A 26,368-nucleotide genomic window follows, 5' to 3' on the forward strand; every position below is an offset into this window, starting at 1 on the left:
ATCGCTTAAAGTAGTGCTTATATATACGTCAGAGCTCGTCTGTAAGTCTTAGTCATAATCGTACTATTGCTAGTTAGCCTTACACGGACTTAGATCTATAGAGTAGACTTTTATTAGGTAGTACTAGATAGTAGTTGTTACGGATCATTCCTAGGTCACATGATCGTACCGCTTAGCCAAAAAGACCACTATATCAACCCTCAAGGTTGATATGCCTAGGACCAATATATATAGTAGCGCATGTAGTTTGTTACTCCTTAACAGTAGTAATAATAAGTACTAAATTTAGTCTAGGATAGGATACTTATAAAATATTATAACCTAATAATAATTCATATATATTTTATATAGAATAAGATAATAAGTATTATAGAAACTTAGATTTAATATATTTTAAGTAACCCCTATGATATAGTAAAGATATAAGTAGGTCGCTTCCTTAATATATATAAAAAAGTTACTAGATTATTATAAAAAAGCTCTTTAAGATTATATAAGCTTTTTAATACCTAAAATATAATATAAAATAAAAGTTCAGCTATTAGTCCCTTTATTAATAATTATTAAATATTAAAATCTAATATATTTAGAAGCGTAAGGATATAAAGAAGTAGAGGGAGAGTTATAAGATTCTATAGATAGCTAATGTAAATTACATATAACCCTATAAAAATCTTAGTAGATAATAAAAATAATTTAAAGTATAGAGAGAGAATTAATAAAATGATATATTAAAATACTTAATATAATAGGTATAAAAGGTATAACGCTAGAAAAGCTTAAAAAGTATAAAAGTAATAATTTAGTGTAGTTTAATAGTTTAGTATAGCTAAGTAAGATAAAAGGCTTAGTTAGTATACTATTAGTAGTCAAAATTTATAAAAGTTATAAGGTAAATTTACTTTACTTTTTCTTTTCTTATTGATTAAAAAACTTTAAATTTAAAACTTTTATAAATAATTTCTATAAAGACTTTTTGTTAAAGATTATAATTAGCTATATTATAGATCTTATTTATAATAATATACTAAAATAGTAATTTATTAATTAAAATATAATTAAAGTAAAATTGAAATTATTATACTTTATAAAATAAAATCTTAATATATCTATCTATACTATTTATAATCTTATAGATATTATTATTCTTTAAGATAGATAGTATATAATCTTTTATTCCTATCTATAGGATAGGACTATATATGTTTAATTACTATATCCTACTTTTATAGGACTAATATCTATAACTATAGGTCTTCTATAATTTATCCTAAAGTAAGAATCCTATAGGTGTTTTTAAAGTCTAACTCCTTTTAATCTAAAATAGATTTTAATAATCTTAGATAAAGAGTAATTTTCTATTTAGCATATTCATATATCCTAAACTAATAAATAAATTAGCTTATTTAGTAATACTTAGGAGTTATATTTTAAGTCTTTAGGTACTTTAGTATAGTCTTTTACTAAATCCTATATATAGAAATGATAAATTCTTTTTTTTTTTTAACTATAGTAATCTTAGAATAGTTCAAAGACCCTTTCTATATTGGAATTGAGCTAGGTTAATACTAGGATTATGAAAGATCTATCTTAGTATTTTATCCTAAGACTAAAGGTTAGGTAATATATATAAACTAAAACTTAGATATGATCTTTATTATCTTAAATCTAATTTATATATTTTATTTATTTATTCTATTATGATATAATAATAAAGATAATAAAACTCTTATATAAAGTAAATCTTATATATTATTAAGTAAAATTCTTTAAATAGAAATATACAGTATTGAGGAATAGAATAGCTAGGTAAAAAGAAGAGAATAATAGCATTAAATAAAATATTTTTATACTAATAATTAAAGTAGAGAGGAAGTAAAATAATTCCTATTGCTTTTAGATAAGAAATATAGTTATATCCTAGATAATAACTTTGATTAATTTTAGTATTATGATATAATAAAATACTTAATATCTTCATGTATCTTTACTTGAACTATAACTACATTAAGACTTATATACTAAGTTAATCTTATATTAACTAAATAAGCTAGATAGATTAAAAAAGTTTATTATAGTATATTATGATCTTTGAGTAATAATATAAGAGCACTAATAAAATTTTGATGAATATTATCAAATAATTAAAAGGTCTTTATTATATCTTGTTATTTAATACAATCATCTTTATCAATCTTAATAGTAATTATTAGACTTTTTAAAAATATTAAATAAAATTTCAGAGGCTTCTTTTAATTTCTAAGCTATTCACTTGAATAAGATTCTTGAAGAATATGATATTAGTATTTAGATATTATATAAGTAATTCAGCTATCTAAGTGGCCTGGCTACCTAACTAAAAATGCGGTAGTCGATTAGATTATTAATTAATCATACTATATATCTCTAATTATCTACTATGTTACATTTACTCTTAATAATGGTAAAAATAAATAGAATAAGAAGATTAGGTCTTACTTACTATTTAAGCCATTTAAAAATAGGAAAATTTATTAATTTATAATATAGTATATTATATTATAATTTAAGCAGAAATATACGAATTTATTTCAAATTAAGTAAATTAAGTTAACTAGAAGAGAGAACGCTTAAGAATTAGACTATATCTTTTAATTTTTATAAAGTAGCTCTAAGATCTACTACTATTTGAGAAATCATAATTCTTCTCCTTATTACTTAAGATATTATATTATCTATTATAATTAGCGAGAATAGATATACAGATTGATATCTTAAGCTTTGAACTTAACTCTTAAGATGATCTAATTATAGATACGCGAAATATAAGGATCTTAATATAGTTTAAATAAGAATACAATTACTATGGATTCTATATGATAATAGGAATAATTATATAATAAGGTTAATTATAACTATAAAAGTTATACCTAAAATATAAAATAATAATTAGCGTACTCTTTTATTATCCAGAGATTTTAGAGAAGTAATTTTTACTAAGTATATAAGTGTGTTTAGACTTAGCCTTTCTATAATATCTATCTTTAAGGGGAAAATTTTTATCGCTAATTATTACACGGTGCTAACTAGTCATAGTGAGTATCGCTCGTATGGTCCTTTATATATACGTCGAGGCTCCTCCTCAAGTCTTAATCATAACTATATTATTACCTACAGGCCTTATATAGACTTAGGTCTATAGATTAGACTCTTATTAGATAGTACAAGATAGTAGCGCCTAATTAAGCTATACTTAAGGTCTATATTAAGTAATAAGAGACTAAGTATACCTCTCCTATTAAGGTAGTTATCTTATATATAAGATAAATATAAAGCTAGAACTATAGGTTCTAAGTAATAATACATAATTAAACGCGAAGAGCTAAATATATATATATATAGTAATAATCGTTCTTATATCTAATCCTTCTATTCTTATTAATATAATATATCCTATTATACTATTAGGTCTATTCTATTCAAATAAATAGGTTAGTGCCTAATTACTAAGGGTTAGGCCTTATATAATCCTATTCCTTATAATACCTTATTATTAAGGTATAGTTTTACCTATTATACTAAGGTGGCTAGTTTCGGCCTATTACTGACTTTCCTATAGTATAATAGAGTAATTATTATATCGATAAGTAGTAGGCCAAAAATAGCCTTAGGCGATGAGCTCTCGGTCCTATATATATAGGTATATATATACTGGATTTCCGCTAACTCTATTATTTCGGGTTATTCTCCTGCTGAGCGCTCACCCTTTAGTCACTAAGTATATAGTGTTTACGTGATCGTCGTACTTATCCCATTCCTAGGAACTGGTTAGCTCTCTATTCCCTAACTACGTTACGGGCTAGGTGGGTCCGTAACACTAATTAGGTAAATAGAATTTTAAAAGACAAGTACTCTAAAGTTAGCCTAAATAGATATCTAATAAAATTAGGCTTTATTAGCTAGTGAAAGTCTTTCTCCTTCTAAATTTCTTAAAGACGAAAAGGAAATATTACTTTCTTATTCTTAATACTTATAGAAGTTATTTAAATCTATAATTTAATAACTTTACCATAAAAGGAATATATTTCTAGTATATGTAGTATCTATATACTTACTATAAATTTTATAACTTCTTAATGTTAATTATAAGCTAGATAAGTAAATTAAGTTAAAGATTTATATCTAAATACCAAGAATACTTAAATAACTCTATCAATAAGCTTCTTTAATTAAAGAGTTCTTAAATTAATATTTGAATAGCTTATAAACTGAAGTGTATCAAATTATCTAAGGATAGTAGGGTAATTAAATAATAATTATAGGTAATTAGATCAGATAATTAAGGCTACATAGTTAAACTAATCTAATTTAGGGTCTTCTTAGGAACCCTTTGGGATATAGAAAATAGAGAAGAAATAGGTATAAGATTTAAACTATTATACTAAAATATAAGAACTAGATATTAAGATTTGGAGGAGAACTTAAATAGGATAAATAAAATAAGAAAAGAAATATGTTAAAATAAAGGATAGAGTATAAACTTTGAGAATATATAAGGACTCTATTCTCTAATATAGGTTATACTCTAAATTAGCTTATTGGAGATTATAAAATTTCAATATAAAGTATAGCTATTCTAGTATTAGAAGTTTATAATATCTGTAATCTTCTTTGAATTATGAAGATCAATCTAATTAATAATAATTAGTAAATTAAGAGGATAATTTAAATATAAATACTTAAATTCGAAAAAATGTACTATATATTTTAAATTATTATTCATAGATTTTTTTTTAGCTAAAAGATATACTTAACAATATTTTAATATTGTAATAGATCGATTATAAATATCAATACAATGACTTAATATAAGGAAATATTCTTCAATTATTGAGAAATTAAAGGAAACCTTATTTTAATTTAAGATATCTGAATCTATAAGAATTTAATAATTCTTATATTAATTGATTAAAATATCTTATATTAGTCCTTTTAACTTCTTCAATATATGAGAATAAAAGTAGATTAATTCTCTTCTCTAAATTATTAGGATATACTATTATTAAATAGAAATAGTATTAAACTGTAACTGTATTATATTTTATAATTAATGAGTATAGAATAAAGATATATTTTTCTTTTTTTAATTTTTAAAAAAAAGCTTTTTATCTATTTAATATAATAAAAAAAGATCTATAGCTATCTTTTAAAAATTAAGATTAATCCTTATTTTAGTAAATAAGATTAAATCTTAAGATTGACTTAGATAAATAATAAACTATAAATGATAATAAGAATATATAAAATTATTATAATAATATCTCTTTTATAATTGATAATAGCTAGTCTTATCGTTTTAGAAGATTATTTAATAACTCTTAATCTCAATAATCTATGTAATCATTTTATTCTTAAATTATCCTTAGTCTAATATTATGTTTTAAAGATAATAAATTATATAAGATTGTTCTATATACTAGAAAGCTCAATAATATTAGTTCTAATCCTTATATAATATATTTTATAAGTACTTAGGTTACTTAGTTAGCTAGGTTATCTTAATTAAAATGAATTAAATAATTAGGCTATCATTCTTTAATTAACTAAAATATTACTAATACGCTCCTAAGATTACCAAAATTAATTTAATAAGAAGGTTGTAATTTACCACATGAGCTTTTAGAAGGAAAAACTTTTAGTTCACGAAGTAAGATATTTATATGAGATATACTATTTTAATACCCTAGGCCAGTCTTAGTAGCTATTAAAACTATATTAATTTCTTTGAATTAACTAAAATTAAAGATAGTTTGATAAAAAGATAGGTTATCTCTATTGACTTTTAAGAAGTAAGACTATAACCTAATATTATATAGGAAATAGCTAATCTCCTAATACAATTTATAAGTAAGTAGAATACCTAATGAGCTAGAATACCCTAACTGAAATTTGTTAATTTAAACTACTATAACTTAACTAAAATAATATAATAATTGATATATAAGCTGATTAACTGAATTTAGATAGCGCGTCCTTTTATATCCTTATCTTATATTCTAAATACTTTAGTAAGGCTTAAGAATTTAGTTCTTACCCTGAATTTTGATAAGTTAGCTAGTTAATCTAGAATTTCATATTATTGATGATATTGTACTAATTCCTTAAGCTCTACTAGGTGATAATTCTAATAAACTAAAACTATAGATTATATTTTATATATAACTTTATTAGAATTATCTTGTAATTTAAATATTACTAAAGATAGAAAATGTATTATATTTTAATACTAAATAAGCTACTTATCTAACTAGGCTACCTTGACTAAAATAGTTAATTTAAACTAAAATAAATTATTTATAACTCTATAATATTAACTATATAAGCTATCTAACCTGATTAGGTAATATATTATCTTATATCCTTAAATCCTATATTTAGAGTATTTTAACAAGGCTTAATAATATAGTTCTTGTACTTGATTTTTATAAATTAGCTTATTATCTAGAGATTAAATTTACTAATTTTAGCTAATTCTTGAGTTTAATAATAGATATATCTTTTAAATAAGCTATTTATTATTTTAATCTTATATTTTTCTCTATTTCAATATGCAAATGCTTATTTTCGTAAGTAAAAAGATAGTAGTTTATATTATAGATTAATAAGCTTTTAGTATTAAATTAATAATAGGATTAAATAAACTTATATCTAAGGTTAGTAAGGTCATTAGTTACTGATCTTAGGGAATTAGTTTAAATAATCAAGGTAGTATAGTTAAGCTAATCTAATTAAGTCTTCTTAGGGTTTCTTGGATATAAAAAATAAAGAAGAAATAACCATTAAATTTAAATTATTCTACTAAATTATAATCATTAAATATAAGAGATTTAGAGAAGAATTCAGAGAATAAATAAAAGAATCAATATTACATAACGTTATATGAGTGAAATACTAGAGGATTCTAGTTAGAAGAAAGGAATAATAATAAACTTAGAGAATATATCAGAACTCTATTCTCTAATAACTTAGTAGGCTCCTAAAGTATCTTTTTATAGGTTTTTAATTGAAGAAGCTCCCTAGCGGGTAGCAAAGTAATAGAGAGACACTAGGCTAGCCTTACCTTCCTGATATATGATATTATAATACTTAGAGGCGTATATAATATTATATAGTAATAATATATAAGGCCCACAGGTTTAAATCCCGTCGCTAGCACTAGCGTCGCTATCTAGCACCCTATAAAGACCTATTAGCCTGGGGCGGCGAGTAGGCCTAGGTAGGATACTTTATCTACTAAGGATAAGTTTACCTATTTAACTATCGTAGGCGAGGCGGGTAGAGAAATATTAGTCACTACTATATTAATATACTATATAGGGAGTGACCCATATACTCCTCAGAGGATTCCCCCTATATAGTGGCTATAACCTAAGGTAAGCTATATTAGGTAAATAAATACCATCTATCTATCTATCTATCTATTAAAGAGGCTTCCTTTAAGAATTATTAAGAGCTTAACAGCGCTTTTATCTCTTATATATTATTTTTACTATTTTAAGAAGATAATAATATAATGTCTGAGGTTGGCAGGGCGACTGGTTACCAATCTCAGGGAATTAGATTAGATGAACAAAGTAATGTGGTCAAGCTAAGCTAATTTAGGGTCTTCTTAGGCAATTCTTAGGTTAGAAAGTGGAGAAGAAATAGGCATGAGATTTAAACTATTCTGCCGAAATACGAGAACTAAATACCTAAGATTTAGAGAAGAAATTAAACAGAATAAACAAAATAAGGAAAATATCATATGACATAACATAAGCGAGACACCGGAGAATTCCGGTAAAATGAAGGATAAAGTGCGAACTTAGAGAACACGTAAGGACTCCATTCTCTAATATACCCCCCTAGATTTAATAGTATATTAAATATATATATTTAGTAACTCCCACTGAATTTATTAAATTCTGGAATATAACTAAGGAAATATAACGGGTTAAGCCGTTAAAATTAACTAGACTAGTTAGATATAAGGTACTCCACGTTGACTATACTAAGCTTTTTTAATTAGTAAGTTTCTATTCTGGACTTCTTAACGTAACTAATTCTGCTAAATATCTATATATTTTAGCTTAGTCTAGAATATCTTAGAACGTGGTATATAACTAGTAGAATGAGGTCGTCTTAGGCTTCTTAATCTCGAGATTCTAGCTAAAACTTAGATAAAGTTCGTTAAAATCCACTTAAATATTATTCGTAATCTTTAATATGACCTTATTATAGGTTTAGTTATGCTATAATAGGGTAATATTATGCACGGCGTCTATAAAGTCTAGAGTGTATAATCCATCGGCTACATAACGGTAATTCCCTCTATAATACCTTTATAGTAGATTATCTATACCTAAATAACCTAATCCTTAATTTTCTAACCCTAAGATAGGCCCTAGGTTGTCTTCCTCTACCGTTTTTCGACTATTCTTTAGTATAAGACGTCTCGCTAATTATATAGGAGATATAATACTCGTAGTATCTTAAATCTAGTTATATTATTAATTAAAAACTCCTTTATTAACCTAGAGATTATAGATTATAGGGTAATTTCTACTTATGGATTCTCTCTAACACGTCTTTGACCTCTAGACGACGTTTAACTTATCTATTATATCATGGTGTGAACTATAAGGGTCCGCCCGGACCCGCCAGGACTAATAAGGAAGATCACGGGCACGTGATCTTTAGTCTATTTATCCACACATCTATCCTAGACCCTATTATAGCTCTTCGAGCTATGTCTTGTATAAAAGCTTACGCTAGTCTGCCCCCGTATACTACCTGATCAATTAGAATCCTTCTAGATACGTTCTGATCCTGTCGATCTCCTCCTATTATAACCCTGCTAGCCCGCGCCCTAACACTATATAGCTCCTTCCCTTCTTAGGAGTTAATTATCTAAAGATGTCCGACCTAGTCCCGTAGCCCCCGTTCCTACTAAGCGACCTAGAGTAGTTCGCTAAGTATATAAGAGACCACCCTGACTAGTGGTTTAAATACTACCGCCGCGCGTATGATTATATTAAAAGTGTCTACTTAGATGTGACTAACGCCCGTGAACACATAGACTAAGCCGAACTATAGCTATAAGCCGTGAAGATAGAGATTAACCGCCTTATAAATAAGCTAGCTATAGCTAAGCGTAACTACCTATAAGATACTACTATCCTAGATTACTAGAAGAAGCTCTATAATAAGGCATAATAGAATATTACCCATATAGAAGCCGCGTGGATATATATAGCCGAGCTCGCTATTCCTATAGTAAATACTATACCTACCCCTACCCTTAAGCCTACCGCTAAGCCTACTATAGCTACTATTATAGGAGCGCCTCTATCGCTTACTCCTAAGTCTTCTAGCTCCTATATATAATCTAAATATCTTCCCGACCCTAATAAGTTTAAAGGGGAATAAAAGGACCTCCACCGATTTATTTCCTAGGTTAAGGAGAAGCTAAATATTAACTATAACTATTTCCTAACCCTATAGTCCTAGATAACCTATATAACTAACTATCTAAAGGGCGTCCCTTACGCCTAGATCCTACTATATATCCGCGAAGGTATCTACTAGTTAAATAACTTTACTAATATCCTAGATATCCTAGAATAGGCCTTTAGAGACCCTAACCACGCCTAAAATACCTAAAACGAACTCTACTACTTATAATAGGGAAATAAAGAGTTTAGTCTATTCTTCGCGGAGTTCTAGCGTCTTACTATAGAAGGCGAGATATATAAGGAAGCCTTACCTATAATACTTAAGTAAGCGATTAACCGCGAGCTAAAGAGTATACTACTATACTATAAACCACTAAAGGGAGACTACCTAGACCTAGTATAATTCCTTTAGAACCTAGAGAATTATTAGGCCTAGTATAATAGTAGCTAGTTAGCTACCCCCTAAACTTCCTCTATAGCTATAAGGGCCGCCCTAAAGGCTACTAAGCCTAACTCCTAGAGATAAGGCCCTAAATAAGTTCTAACTCCCCCGCCCGCGAACCCTAATACTATAGACCTATCTACTACCCACCGCTAGTTCTCCCCTAACTACTAGAACCTATCCTACTATAAATAGAACGCCTATTTCCGCTATAGCTTAAAGGAGTACTTTATCTAAGACTACCTATAAGCTAATAAGCGCCTACTAGTAGCCCGCTAGATAACTATCTTCTCCTATTCGCCCCTAAATAGACCCTATTCCCCCTCCCTAGGTAGTAACCCCCGTGGCTACTCTACCTTTAGCCACTTACTATCCCCTAAGGACTTAGTAAAAGGCGTTAGCCTAGCCTAAGTCGCGACTAGGCGCTATAACCACGTGTTATTTATCTATCTACTACTACCCTAAATAGCCTCTCTATTAAAGAGGAAACCCGCTAATCTAATCTAATGATATTACCTATTATACTATACTAAAAGGAAAAGGAACTCCCGAGTTACGCTATATTAGACTCTAGGGTAGAAGAAAAGAGATTTATTAACTAAGAGTAGGCCTAAGAGAACGGTCTTACCCTCCTACTACTTATAAACGCGATCTAACTAGAGGGATTTAATAGGTAAGAAGCTAAGAGTGGCCTAATCACCTACTATATATAGATATATATCTATATTAATAACTACTAAGAGAGAAGAGCTTACTTCCTAGCTATATAGCTAGCGTACTATCTAATTATATTAGGCCTACTATAGCTAAAAGTGCATGACCCCTATATTTACTTCGCTAAATACACTATTAAGTTTAATAGTAACTACTACTAAAGGAACTATAATATACCCTAGCGAAGCGCGAAGACCTAAGCGCTCTATAATATACCTATTAAGACCTATCTAAAGTCCCTACCTATATAACCCGCTAGTCTTAAGAAACGAGATATGGCGGCTATATTATTATCTATATATACTATATACGCTAGAAGGAACTACTAAATATTTACTATAACTACTAAAGATATTAAAGCTATACTAAACCTAAAGACTACTACTAAGCCTGACCCTACCTCTATACTACCTATAGAATTCTAAGACTTTATAGAAGTATTCTCCCTAAAGGAAGCTAATCGCTTACTACCTTATAGGCTATATAACTATAAGATTATACTATAGGAAGATAAACCCCTATTGTTTAGACCCCTATACCTAATATCTTAGAATAAGCTTAAAGTCTTAAAGGACTAGATTAGAGATAACCTAAAGAAAGGGTTTATCTATCTAAGCTCCTCGCCTATAGCTTTATCTATTCTATTTATTAAGAAACTAGATAGAGGCCTCTATTTCTATATAGACTACCGCGCGCTAAATATAATTACTACTAAGGACTATTACCCGCTACCGCTTACGAAAGAGACCCTAAATAACCTAAAAGGTATAAAATACTTCATGAAGATTAATATTATCTCTACTTTTAATAACCTATAAATCGCGAAAGGATAAGAATACCTAACTATATTCTATATAAGGCTAGGGCTCTTTAAATCCCTAGTGATACCTTTTAGCCTAACTAGGGCGCCTATATCCTTCTAATAGTTTATAAATAATACCCTATAAGAGTACCTAGACTACTTCTATACTATATATCTAGACGATATCCTAATTTATAGCCGCACACGAGTAGAATATATTAAATATATATAGAAGGTTCTATAACGCCTCTAGGAGGCTAGTCTATTTATAAAACTATCTAAGTATGAATTCTATATCTATAAGACGAAATTCCTTAGTATTATTATTAGTAAGGATAGTATTTATATAGACCCTAATAAGATTAAGACGATTATAAACTAGTAAACCCTAACCTATCTAACTAATATATAAGCCTTTATTAGCTTTAGTAACTTCTACCGCCGCTTTATCTAAGACTTCTTAAAAGTCACTACCCTACTTATAAAGCTTATAAAGAAAGGTGTCTATTTTAAATAGACCCCTACCTATTAGTTAAGCTTTAAAGCTTTAAAAAAAGCGTTTATATCTACCCCTATCCTAAAACCCTTTAACTAGTCTAAGGAGATAATCCTAGAAATAGATATATCTAATTTCGTTTCTACTAGTATCCTATCCTAGTATAATAACACTAGAGTCCTATACCCTATCGCTTTCTTTTCTAAGAAGCATTCTATAGCTAAATATAACTATGAGATATATAATAAAGAGCTATTAGCTATTATCTATTACTTTAAGGAGTAGCGCCCTAAACTAGAGGGTATATCCTCGCCTATTAAGGTTATAATAGATTACTATAACCTAGAATATTTTATAATAATAAAGCTTCTAAACCGCCGCTAAGCCCGCTAGTCTAAATTCCTATCCTAATTTAACTTTAAAATTATATACTAACCTAGAAAGTAGGGTGCGAAACCTAACGCCCTAACTAGGAGGTTAGAAGATCTCCCTAAAGAGAGAGATAAACGCCTATTATACTAAAGCTAGACCGTCCTAAAGAAGGAGAACCTATAAGTGAATGTCTTAACCTACTTAGGAATAAGAGAACCCTTAATTACCCTACTAGACCTATCTAGAACCTCTAAAGAGCCACTAGCTATGACTATATATATAAGGAGAGTCTAGTTCGCTGATTATAGCTTACTAGAACCACCACCCGCGATTAAAGACCTACTAGCTAAGGTATATACCTAAGATAATATAATATAATCTATCCTAAAGGCGTTAGATAGTAACGCGAGCTACTACCCTAAAATCATACTTACTAACTATAAATAAAAGGGTAATTACCTATACTACTAGAACTATCTATATATCCCTTATAATAATAAACTAAAGGCTAAAATCCTATACTAGTACTATAATAAGCCCGCTACTAGCTATCCTAGCTAATTAAAAATATATAAACTACTATCTTAAGAGTACTACTAGCCCTAAATTTACTAATATATAAGTAACTAGACTAAGAACTATTATATCTGCCACTAGGCCATACCTACCTAAGAAGCCTACTAGGGAATTCTAAGATAACTACCTATACCTAAGAGAGCCTAGCTAGATATTAGTATAGATTTTATTATATACCTACTACTAAGCCATAGATATAACGCTATCCTTATTATTATAGACCGCCTAACTAAAATAAAGTATTTTATATACTATAAGGGAACTTATAATATAAAAGAAGTCGCCCGCCTATATATCTATTATATCTAGAAGCTATATAGCTTATTAAGTATAATTATATCTAACTAAGGGCCCTAGTTTATGGCCTAGTTTTAGAAGCACCTAACGAGACGCCTATAAATCACTAACTTACTATCTACTACCTATTACCTAGAGATAGATAGTTAGACTAAGCGTACGAACACTATCTTAGAATAATACCTCTAAGCGTATATATCCTATCTATAGGATAACTAGTCTAAATAGCTACCGCTAGCTAAGTTTACCGCGAACTCCTACTACTCTAAGAGTACGCGAGTCTCCCTATTCTATGCTAATTATAGGTTCTACCCCTATATTAGGTTTAAACCATCCCTACTAAGTAGCTACCCTATAGCCCGAGACGCTAAGAAGTTCGCTATATATATAGAGGAACTAACTATATATATCCACGCTAAGATACTATCTATATATGTCTGAGATTGGCAGGGCAACTGGTTACCAATCTCAGGGAATTAGATCAGATGAACAAGGCAATGTGGTCAAGCTGAGCTAATTCAGGGTCTTCTCAGGAAATTCTCAGGATAGAAAGTGGAGAAGAAATTGGCGTGAGATTCAAACTATTCTGCCGAAAATGCGAGAACTAAATACCTGAGATTTAGAGAAGAAATCAAACAGAACAAACAAATCAAGTAAAATATCACATGATATGACATAAATGAAATAGCGGAGAATTCCGGTAAAAAAGTGCGAACTCAGAGAACACGTAAGGACTCCATTCTCTGACATACCCCCCCAGATTTAACAGCATGTTAAATCTGCATATTTAGTAAGCAAATCCCACAAAATTTGTCAAATTCTGGAATATAACCAAGGAAATATAACGGGTTAAACCGTCAAAATTGACTAGACTGGTCAGATATGAGGTGCTGCACGTTGACCATACCAAGCTGTTCTACGAAGCGTTGTTGTTGTTGGGATGAAAGATGCTTAGTCAGTCCATCGGCAGGCATCTCTGAGGTTGGAACCCACTCAATCAGTAAGTTTCCATTCTGGACTTCTTGACGTAGCCAGTTCTGTTGAATATCCACATGTTTTAGCTTGGTCTTAAATATCGAGTCCTGCTTGACAAGGAGATCGACCGTTTGCTGGTTGTCGCATTGTAGGACAAAGGGCTCTTTAAGATCGAACTCAATTGATCGAAATAACCGTTTAATCCAATATAACTGTTTAGCGGCTGCTGTTATGGATAGAAGCTCGGCTTCGGTTGTTGACGTGGTAACAGTGCGCTGCTTACGCGATTTCCAGTCAACAGCTCCACCATATAACGAGAAAATATACCCTTCTGAGCTCTTTCGATCAGGATTATCCGCAAAGCTGGCGTCTGAGGCAGCCCGGAATAGCTGAGCAGCTGGCTTGCGCCCATCAAATTCAATGGCAAGGTGTTTCGTCCCATATAGATATTTGATGACGTGATCTGCTGCAGCAACATGTGACGCACGTGCCTTGGTCAAGAACGTGGATAGAGCTTGTGATGAGAAGCATGCGTCTGGTCGTGTGGATATGACGTTAAAAAGAAGGCTTCCAACACGCTGTTGATATCCGTTTAGAGCGGCATGTGATAGAGGTGGTTCAGTCTCAAATTCCGTCAGTCTTTTAGACGGCAATGGGGTCTTAGGTGCGGTATATCCAGTAAGGTTAAAACGGTGAGCAATTTTGTCAATATATGCGTCCTGCAGGATCCATAATCGACGAGTTGCACGTTCTCGGATAATTCGCATCCCGATAAAATGAGACAATTCTCCACAATCTTTCATCTCAAAGCGGTCACAAAGGAATGACCTGATTTTCTGCGCTGATTCAGCGTGTTTCCGATGATATATTATCAGCATATCATCCACAAAGACCATAATGATCACATTCTGTCCTACATATAGACATGGGTCTTCCGAAATTGGGTTAAGACCACATGCTCTTAATGCTTCGCGGAGTTCTTGTTGCCATAGAAATGGGGCAATTCGGAGACCATATAGGGCTTGAAGAAGCTTCAAAACGTGTCCTTTCCGTCCAAATCCTGGTGGATAATGACAGAAAACGTCGTCCGTCAGCCGACTATTTAAGAACGCGTTGACAGCGTCTAATTGCATGGTTTCAAGGTCGAATGCGGCTATAATAGCCAATAGAATACGCAATGTGGTGGCGGCGAGCGTGGTGGCGCGCGTATCACGATCCTCCATGATCTGCTGGTCTCCACGTGCACATAAGCGCGCTTTGTGCCTTACAACGTACCCATTTGGGTCCGTTTTATAGGCGAATACCCACCTGACAGGTAGGATTTGGTGTGTCAGACACGATTTCTGTGGAATGGGTCCACACTTGATATGAGCCTGAGAAATGAGGTCTTTCTTGACTGGAATCCATGCTTTCATTTGTTCCAGCTTCTTGAATTCTACCTCCATTGCTTCTCTGAATTGGACTCGAAATTCGTGTGTTTCAAGGTCATGATAACCTTCTGGAGGTGGTGGAATATCCTCAATATGAGCCTTCTTTGGCTGGCTCATCAGCGCGGCAGAGAACGCCTGGATAAATGGAAATAGGGCAAGATTCGACTTGAAACGTTTGGTGTCATAATCCTCAAAATCCACATTATATGTGCTATCAGAGGCACGTTTCAGGCGGTTATTCACCACGTCTTCCATGGACTCTGAGTCGTCTGAATCATGGGCAGGATTGTCGTTGAATATTGGATATTCTGACACGTTAAATCGTGAATTGTCAACCAGGATCATGGGTCTCATTGCCGATATAGCGGGTCTATCCGCCTGGTTTATTTCGGCCGAAAAAGACGGTTCTAGGAGCTGGTTGATTTCGGCCGAAGAAGACGGCTCTGGGGACTGGTCAGGTGATCCCTTCATGGTCTCTGGTGTACGTGGAATATCGCCCAAGACCTCATCCTCCCCCTCAGAACGCATATCCTGCGTTTCTGCTCGTTCTGACGTCACATTTTCCATGCTTTCCACTCTCTGCTCGTCCTGCTCGTCATCTAGCATATCGAGATCTGTGATTAGAGAGTCAAATTCTGCCTCATCAAGGCAGTTGATTATAGATCCTGAATCGTCAAAAACCTCATGTTTCTGGCGCTCAATCTGGTCAGTTGGCTTGAAAAAACTGGTCTCGTCGAAAATACAGTCTCTTGCACGAATAACCTTGTTGCGGGATGGGATCCAAATTCTCCAGATATTTGAAGCCACATATCCAACTAGATAGCCAATTTGGGCTCTTGGACCAACTTTCTGTGATCGTATAGTCGATGGAATGCGCACATATGCCTTACACCCATAGACTCGGAGATTGGAAAGAGACGGCTTTGGGTCCATATATCCAGGTGGATTAATCCCAGTCTCCATAAGCGCGTCATATAGAGCTTGGTGGGGCGTTGCCCAATTCAGTCGTCTCATGGGGGTCCGATTCAGCAAATAGACCGCAGAATTCGCTGCTTCAGGCCACAGCGAGCTTGGAAGACCTGCTTCAATCAACATGGAGCGGCATAATTCAGCAATTCGTGCTCCAGCACGCTCAGAATATCCATTCTGCTCCGGCTGACCAGGTGGCGTATAATGGTGTTGAATTCCGAGTCGTATGCAGTCAATTTGGGTAAATTGTGATAAATTCGTGTCACCATCTGTATGGAGCACCTTGACCTGAATTCCAAATTGACGCTTCAGAAAGGCAATCTTGGCTCTTAAGTCGTCTGCAATATCCATTTTGCTTGACAAATTTGTCGAAATATGATAACCAGTCACGGGACAATATGCGTGACTGATATATTGCACCTGATTGTGAGTGCGCTGCATATGGGTGAGATCCCAGTGGATAGCCTCAAATGGGGACGTTCCGGTCGTCATGGGACGCCTTGATATCTGACGTTTTGCCTTGCTGAGCTGACACGTCTCGCAAATATGTGGAAATATCGACGTCTTGTCGATCTCGATGCCAGTTGTCGAATCCTGGACGTGCTGCACCACTTCCTTGCTCACATGACCTAGACGCTTATGGACGAGCTCCATGGTTGCCTTGGTTATATGGGGACTAGACGACGTCCCATAGGCAACTGGTCGAATTGGCAAGACGTTTGATTGTGCATGTGTGGTAGTTATATCAGGCTTATGGAGGCTGTCAATATGGCAGTTTGATGTGAGAAATGCGTTCTGAAACACGTTCTCTTTGTCCCATTTGACCAGCAATATGCCAGTTTGATAATCCACCTTGCATAACCAGTTGCCATTTTTGCCTTCAAGGCAGCCAGTCCGGTCGTTGAGATACACACCTGCTGCACGTGCACGCGAGGCGGAAATGAGGTTGACGTGGAATGATGGGGAATATGCAACGTCATGGAGGTCGAAGCGGCTATTTCCCTCGGTTGGCTGGAACGAGACTGATCCAACACCTAGAACCGGCGTTCTAGTATCTCCGACTTTGACGTATGTGCTCCGTTCTACGAAATTAGAGAATAGCGATCTGTCGTTGCACACATGTGTGTTTGACCCTGTATCAAAGGCCCAATCTGGACAATTCTGCGGTGTTGAAACGTGGTATGACGTCCGAATTGGGGTCTCTTGCGGTTGATTCAACCCGATCTGGTTGAATATAGTCAGCATGCTGACCGCGTTAGCACCCACATTATCCTTTTTGAATTTGTCCAAGGCTGTCTTGAATGGCAAGCTCTTGCTAGCTGCTCTCTCAAAGCGTGAATCCACGTCTTCATCCCATGTATAATTCGCTGGTCTCTTTGACGGATTGAGGTAGGCGCAGTCCTGGAATCGGTGATTTCCGTCATTTGGCACATTCTGACAGGGACAGCGAGGTGTCCGTTTAGTCGATTTGCCTGATTTAGACTGTTCTGCCTGGTCTGGAATATCCTGGAACGTGGCATGTGACTGGCGGAATGAGGTCGTCTTGGGTTTTTCAATATCGAGATTCTGGCTGAAACTTAGACAAAGTTCGTCAAAATCCACTTGAATATTTTTCTTGATCTTTGATATGACCTCGTTGTAGGTTCGGTTATGCCATAATGGGGTAATATTGTGCACGGCGTCCATGAAGTCTAGAGGTGCACAATCCGTCGTCTGTACGATGGCAATTCCCTCTATAACACCTTCATGATATATTGTCTGCACCTGGATGACCCAATCCTCAATTTTCTGACCCTGAGATGGGCCCTGGATCGTCTTCCTCCACCGTTTTTCGACTGTTCTCCGGTGCAAGACGTCTCGCTGATTATATAGGAGATATAATGCTCGCAGCATCTCAAATCCAGTTGTTTTGTTAATCAAAAACTCCTTCATCGACCTATTGATCGTAGATTGTAGGGCAATTTCCACTTTTCGAATTCTCTCTGACACGTCTTTAACCTCTAGACGACGTTTGACTTGTCTATTATATAATGCATCGTCCACGTTGATATCCGTGATATCTGGTACCCTAGGTAACGTTGCTTGAGGTGCATTCTGTTCTGGATTGATATAATCCCATACAGTTTGCTGCTTAGCAAGACGCTTAATTTGGGTATACCAGAGTTGCCATGTGGTAGGACCCGTTAGGATCACATCTGTGGATGTAGACATGGTGGAAGTAAGGTCAAAATGAGGTCAAAGTGAGAGATATGTGAGAGATAAGTGAGGCTTGAAGGATAGGACGTGATTTTTGGGAGATTCGTATGGAGGATTCTGAGGATTCTGGACGTTCTGGAACGTTCGAGGATATGCAAATTGTCGAATTCTGAGCTTGACGAGCTCAATTTTGGCGAATATGGAGATGAGGTAGAAGAATATGATAGACAATATTGTGGGGTAGGCCCACAAGATCAGTCCGAGCTCCACCCGAGCTCCACCAGGTGGAATATCAGAATTCAACGTTGAATTCTCCACGGAATATGAAATAGAAAATATATGAAGAAGGAAGAATTCTCCACACGAAAATGGGGTATATATAGCAGGATATTGCCGGAATTTTCCAGCAAACTTGCAGAATTTTCACCCACAAATAACAAACATAAACAACAAACAGACAATTTATGTGTTTGTATAACACAAACACATAAACACACAAACACACACAAACACACAAACAACAAACAACAAACACACAAACACGTATAGATACGTGTAGGTAACACACACGTCACACGTGTGGACAGAGAACACAAATTCTGACTTAGAATTGCGTCAAAAATGGTGAAATGTGAAAATATCACAATTCAGAGGTAATTCTATGAGGCTCTAGCTGACTAGCAGGCTCAACAGAATAGAATATGAGATATCTCTAGACCAGAGACTATCTCGGAATAACCCACACGTATAGCTACGTGTGGTCAAAACGACCTAAATCGTGTCTGTCTGAGGTTGGCAGGGCAATTGGTTACCAATCTCAGGAAAAAACAACACGAATAGCGTCAAAATATGAGGATATTGTAGTGCTTAGAGAGGGCACACCGGGCTCATAACTGTCTGAGATTGGCAGGGCAACTGGTTACCAATCTCAGGGAATTAGATCAGATGAACAAGGCAATGTGGTCAAGCTGAGCTAATTCAGGGTCTTCTCAGGAAATTCTCAGGATAGAAAGTGGAGAAGAAATTGGCGTGAGATTCAAACTATTCTGCCGAAAATGCGAGAACTAAATACCTGAGATTTAGAGAAGAAATCAAACAGAACAAACAAATCAAGTAAAATATCACATGATATGACATAAATGAAATAGCGGAGAATTCCGGTAAAAAAGTGCGAACTCAGAGAACACGTAAGGACTCCATTCTCTGACAATATAAGCCCGTTATAAAGAGTAAACGAACCGTTACCACGCGCCTACCTACCGCTACTATCCTAGATAACTAGTTTAGCTAAATGCTAGGAATATTAAGACCCTCTACCCATAGAAGAAGCTAGACTAGAAGAATTTAGGACCCTTTCGGGTCCTAGAGGCCATAAGCCTATACACTTATAAGCTCGAACTACCCGCTAGTATAAAGATCTACCTAGTATTTAACGTTAGCCTGCTATAGCTCGCGGCCGAGAACCTAATACATAAGTAGGTACCTAAACCCCCGCCTCTAGTTAAAGTTAAAGGACTAGAGGAATAGGAAGTAGAAGATATCCTAGATTCCCGCTAGGAACGACGTGGTTATAGAGGCCCGCGCCTAAAATATACCATTAAATAGATTAGTTATAACGACCCTACTAAAGAACCCGTTAAATACCTCGCGCACGCCCGCGAAATTATCTAGAACTTCTATTGTAGATACCCCTATAAGCCCTGCCTTAATAGAGCTTAGCCCTAAGGGAGGGGGTACTATCACGGTGTGAACTATAAGGGTCCGCCTAGACCCGCCAGGACCGATAAGGAAGATCACGGGCACGTGATCTTTAGTCTATTTATCCACACATCTATCCTAGACCCTATTATAGCTCTTCAAGCTACGTCTTATATAAAAGCTTACGCTAGTCTGCCCCCGTCTACTACCTGATTAATTAGAATCCTTCTAGATACATTCTAATCCTATCGATCTCCTCCTATTATAACCCTACCAGCCCGCGCCCTAACATATTATATACTATATTATCCACGTTAATATCTATAATATCTAGTACCCTAGGTAACGCTGCTTAAGGTATATTCTATTCTAGATTAATATGATCCTATATATTCTATTACTTAGCTAGGCGCTTAATTTAAGTATACTAGAGCTACTAGGTAGTAGGACCTATTAGGATCACATCTATGGATATAGATATAGTGGAAGTAAGGTTAAAGTAAGGTCAAAGTAAGAGATAAGTGAGACTTGAAGGATAGGACGTGGTTTAGGGGCTTAGAGGATTATATAGAGGATTCTAAGGATTCTAGACGTTCTAAAACGTTCGAGGATAGGTAAATTATCGAATTCTGAGCTTAACGAGCTTAATTTTGGCGAATATAGAGATAAGGCAGAAGAATATGATAGACAATATTATAGGGTAGGCCTATATAGTCGGCCCGAGCTCCATAAGGTAGAATATCAGAAATTAAGGTTGAATTCCCCATGGAATATAGAATAGAAAAATATATATTAAAGGAACAATTCTCTACACGAAAAATGGGGTATATATAGACCTGGACAAAACCCGCGGGAGGTCCTAAATTCTTGTCCCGTGCCCGCGGGTCCTTAGTCATACGGGCCGGGATAATATGGTTTTGACCACCACGCCCCACTCCCATGGGATTTTTTTGACCCATTTCCCGTCCTGGGTATACCCACGGGTTTCCCATGGGAGTCGCAAAATTACCCATATCTACATAAAGTCCCTGCATAATCTGCTGACTAAGAATGCTGAAAGATTGGTAATATATCTGGTTTCTGTATGTAAAATCTTTAAGGAAAAGACTTGGATTTTTTATCTCTATACTAAGTACATTCATCAAATTCGTCAAGTTCGCAACCAGTCTTCATCTCTATTCTATTCATGATCTTCTAACTCGTCCATTGCCTCGTCGTCCATCTCAGTTAAAGCACTTATGACACTTGCTGCGTCGGATCCAACATCCTTCTGATACTGGAGATGGACATCTGGAATGGGTAGGCCATTCTTCTTTAAGTGGAAGAAGGAGCTTTCCCCATAAGCCGTTTTTTCGGCCGAAATAATGGTCTGGAATGCCTGCACAAACTGTCTAGATGCGCGACGTCGCCATTTTTTGATCCAGTTATGCGCAGCAAGACGGTCCTCGCCAAATAGTATCTCTAAATCAACAAAAACGGACCATTCTGTCCACTTGATGCGACCTAGAAGTGCGTCTGAAAGTGCACCTAGACCTGTGAGCTGGGCAGTCCCTGGAAAAGTGTAAGGATTCACGGCGAACACATGACATGTGCTACCTGATGGGATCCGAGGGGCAAGACGGATGTCTCGGTGAGAGTCAGCAATTTCGCTCCAAGTACCTGCTTCTGCAGTTTCTAAGCATGTGTGGTCTTCCTCAATAGTCCCAAACCAAGGCATGACCGTTCTTCTGAGTTTAGTTGCTGGACCAGTTGACCCATGTGGGATTGTCAGCAACGTGAGACGTACATCTCCAGTCTTGCAAATTGTACGCGCAAAATCTGTTCCAAATTCTCGAGCATATTCAGAATTCCACATCCAAGGATGCACTGCGATTGTGTGCCCAGAGACCTGTTTTGCTGGATCTGCGGTAATCTTGTCCCACCATCCTTGGAGATGGTGTTGAATTTTCGGTAACACAATAGAGCAGTTATCCTCATCCTCATCAGTAAAAGACACAGAACCTTGGACCGCGTTACCACCTCTGCCTGTCGCTAAGAAGTCCCCAATATTGAGGTCAATATGGATAAACTCCGTGTCTTCTGTTGGATAGGCGGATTTTGTATAGTAAGGGAACGAGATTAACCTCCAGGCGTGGTCTGGTCGAATTGCAACATATACAGCGTAATAACACACATCCTGCCGTGTTAGCTGCTAGGTTAAGGATTGGAACATGCTCCGGTTCCACCCCATTCTAGGCCTTGAGATCGCAGATGTGTAATGGTAGTCGTAGAGGTCAAATTCAAGTTGGACTAGTTGAAGCATTGACTTTACCTCAATTCCAAGCATGCTGGATAGCTGGTCAACCCCATCAAGGTCGGAGATATCGTCTTCTAACCATCCAAACAGCCTTGGTAATATCACATTTCCACACTCATCAAATTCTGTGGCTAGTTCCTGGTATCTAGGATCCTGGATACCGTAGATTCTCGTGCATATGTCCTCAAGACTAAAGCCTTGTTCGTGGTATTATGCAATCCGTAGTCTCGGGGAAGGCGCATCAAGCTCAAATCGAAATGAGCTACATACCATATTGTTAGGTAGGTTCTTTGGCGTGAACCAGACTGACTTCTCCTTTATAAAAGTAGCCCAGCTTCCCATCTATCGCGTTGCGTAAGCCAACCTGCTGATAAGGTCTGGATACTTGAACTGTCGGGTGTATAAGCCGAGATATGCACAGAGTCTCCGCGCGTGTCTATAACACAGGTTTTCGGCCGAAATAACTCCCATTTTCCAGTTAATCCTCTGTAATAGCATCAATTTAGCCCGATCGTCAACGTTTTCTGGTACATCTTCGAAACCCTGCAACGTGGATCTTGATAGCTTACATATGCACTTCGATTTCCGTGTTGATCCACGATTTCGTCGTTTTCGACCAGTCAGAGACGTGTTATTGATCCCAAAATGCCTTCGGTATCGCCTCTGCTTCTGCTTCTTCTTCTTCTGCGTATTTGGGGATTTTGATGGAGTTTCTGGAGTAAGAGGACGGTATGGCGACCGAGTAGAGGGGTTCGTTTCTGGCTCAGAATCATTAATTTGATCACTCTCTACATCATCTTCATGTCCATCTCCATCTCCATCTCCAACGTCTTCATCTTCAAAATCCGCCTCATCTTCAGTGTGGATATCCGGACTTGGTGGATCATCTCGTGCAACTAAGAAGCCATCTTCGTCAATTTGTAGACCATGTCGCTTGAATTCTTGCGCTCGTAAAGGCTCCGTCTTTAGCGCCGTAGCTGCCCGTACTAAGTCTCCTTATATCAGGTGTTTAGAACGGCGATATCCCCGTCCAGCGGCGTTCAGTCGACTAACTAGCTCATGGTTAACACCAAGCTGTACCTGTGCGTAATCGAGACCTTGCCTCAGCATTTTACTCACTTATTCAGCCATCGACCTGGTAGTGATTCTGGTAAAGAAAATTGACGTATTCTCTACCCCCCATTTCTGAATTGCCTTTTCCTTGATAGATGTAACATATTCCAGGTTCTACTGATGCCGGTCGTGTATCTATCGAGCCCGCTGCCATTCCTCATTAAAGCTAGGCTGGTTTCGCTCATTTTTCCAAACCCCACTTTCAAGCACGTATGAATACCAGCGAGATACCGCATCAGAATTTTCGTCTTGGAGCTTCATTAGATGTTCCATCACATCCACCTGAAACGCATACCGCTTATCTTCAGGCTGGCTCTTGACAGCGAGCATAACCTTCTCGAACATAGACTGGTTGGCATGGTCTAGGTTATTATTAAGCAAGTTTTCCAGAGCTAGCTGGTTTATTGATGAAGGGTTCATTTTGAGTAGGAGTATCAGGAAAATAGTGCCTTAGTTCGAGAGGACGGAGAGGACGGAGAGGACGGAGAGGATGGAGAGGATGGAGAGGATGGAGAGGATGGAGAGGATGGAGAGGATGGAGAGGATGGAGAGGATGGAGAGGATGGATAGAGGTTGATATTCGCAGCGGACTTTGAGGGCTTTATAAAGCTGTAAAGACTAAGGTGTTAGAATAGCCTCTGATCGGTTGTAGAAGATGGAAGGTTTGTTTACCAAAAAAATGCAGCCTTTATACCTCAGTCTCCCACTTTTCCTACTTCTCTTACCACATATCGAAGACTGAAGAAAGATGCTTGTCAAAGCCCACCAAAATAGATGTTAAAGAAAGAGGATACTTAAAGAAAACCCATTTTTATGCCTTTGAGCCATCCTTGGAGAAAATAGGCCATTAAAGAGACCCATTTCTCCAAGATGTAGTTAAAGAATCAGTCAAAGATGCAGTCAAAGATGCAGTCAAAGATGCAGTCAAAGATGCAGTCAAAGATGCAGTCAAAGATGCAGTCAAAGATGTAGTCAAAGATGCAGTTAAAGATGTAGTCAAAGATGCAGTTAAAGATGCAGTCAAAGATGCCGTCAAAGATGCCGTCAAAGATGCCGTCAAAGATGCCATCAAAGATGCCGTCAAAGATGCAGTCAAAGATGCAGTCAAAGATGCTGTCAAAGATGCAATCAGTCAAAGATGCTATCAAAGATGCAGTTAGAACGCGTTCAACCCCGTAAACACCTTTAGGGAAGACGCGTACAAAGACGCGCTTAGAATAGACGTGTAGCCCGTAAAGCTAAATTAGCTAGCCAATCGGGGGCTTTTGCCACCTTCCGAATGCTACCATATATCCATTTCAGGAAATGGAGATATCAGAATACCTAATTAGCGTCAGAAGAGTCAGTTTCTCATTATTCTACTAGAAAAGTCACCTGAAAAAAGAGAGGCATGCTCGTCAGTCTTTCAAAATCTTAACATTTCGGCCGAATAAAATGCTGGTTAAAGATGTGCGTTAGAATATAACATTTAAGGCTAATATTATAGATTTTGGAAGGAAAGAGATTTTTTCGGCCGAATAAATCCTATTCAACTAGTAGAGAACGAAAATCATGAAGGTAGAAATATATATTTCCACTATGAATGCTTTCAAACTAATCCGGGGGCGGCCCCCCGATGGGCTTAGGGGCTGATTCAAGGTATTTTTCTACTTAAATATGTGGAATCAGTAGCTATCCGCTAATTCAATTACCTCTCTCTTCCTTTAAAGCTCTAAAGTGAATATTATAACCTGTATTTCAAAATATAAATTCAGAAATGTCGATTTTTCTTCTCCAAAATTCTTGGGGACATCGAGTTGCCGAAGAATTAGACTATACGGGACTTCCCGTGGGACTAACGGGTAGCCCACCTAAGATCCCATAATTAGGCTATAGGTGGCGTAGAATACGACGTGGAATGCTACATGATCTTCTAATCAGAGCTCTTAGTGGCTTAGGATGTCCTACATACTCTACCAATTAGAATGCCCTTAGAAATTAGCTAATTTCCTTTCATGAAACATCTGTGGCCTACCTCATCTCATCTCTTCTCTAGAACTATCCCACGCGCGATATTCTAGACTGGTAAACAGGTTCAGCTCGTCTCCTTGGTAAGCTCTCTTTTAATTCTTCTTCGAAATGTCTTGGAGTACTCTTCAAAACCTCTTTTTTCCTATACTCGATTCTACCTTAAAGCTCGTGAATATGTCAAGTTTTAGTCAATTTTCTGACGCTGGTCCTTCTTCACTAGCAGGGAATAAGTTATATGAAGATTCATTTACTCATCTTAACCCTCCCTCTATAACTGAAGTCCCTAATAGCCAGAGATCTCTAGTCTCTACGCAGATTACTGATTTTCTATCACCTCTACCCTCTGCTCCTCAATTTCTTCAACGTGGTGGACCTCCTAAGCAGAAGGTTTGGGTTATCTAGACTGAGATGAATAAGACTGAATTTATTCAGTGGTGGATGGAGACGCAACCTTCTAACACACAGAAAAAGATGCACTGGGACGCTAAACGAACTTCTGACGTTTAGCA

General features: G+C 35.8%; 3 protein-coding genes across 3 annotated transcripts; 1 reads left to right on the forward strand and 2 right to left on the reverse strand.

Moving 5' to 3' along the window:
• Nucleotides 1–21,620: 21,620 nt before the first annotated feature.
• On the reverse strand, nucleotides 21,621–22,766 carry N7484_001714 (uncharacterized protein; the record flags this gene model as incomplete). Its single annotated transcript, XM_057112134.1, has 2 exons — nucleotides 21,621–22,631; nucleotides 22,752–22,766. The coding sequence occupies 2 exons, from the start codon at nucleotides 22,764–22,766 to the stop codon at nucleotides 21,621–21,623; spliced, it is 1,026 nt and encodes a 341-aa protein (XP_056976871.1).
• Nucleotides 22,767–23,984: 1,218 nt separating this feature from the next.
• On the reverse strand, nucleotides 23,985–24,269 carry N7484_001715 (uncharacterized protein; the record flags this gene model as incomplete). Its single annotated transcript, XM_057112135.1, has 1 exon — nucleotides 23,985–24,269. The coding sequence occupies one exon, from the start codon at nucleotides 24,267–24,269 to the stop codon at nucleotides 23,985–23,987; it is 285 nt and encodes a 94-aa protein (XP_056976872.1).
• Nucleotides 24,270–26,048: 1,779 nt separating this feature from the next.
• On the forward strand, nucleotides 26,049–26,366 carry N7484_001716 (uncharacterized protein; the record flags this gene model as incomplete). The annotated part of the gene is given in 2 exon segments (XM_057112136.1): nucleotides 26,049–26,246; nucleotides 26,262–26,366. Coding segments are annotated over 2 exon segments (303 nt in total), but the record flags the coding sequence as incomplete, so codon positions are not given.
• Between the last annotated feature and the right edge of the window lie 2 nt (nucleotides 26,367–26,368).

The sequence above is a fragment of the Penicillium longicatenatum genome (genome assembly GCF_028827895.1).
Source record: "Penicillium longicatenatum strain IBT 33135 chromosome Unknown contig_1_segment0_segment0, whole genome shotgun sequence".
Taxonomy (NCBI): domain Eukaryota; kingdom Fungi; phylum Ascomycota; class Eurotiomycetes; order Eurotiales; family Aspergillaceae; genus Penicillium; species Penicillium longicatenatum.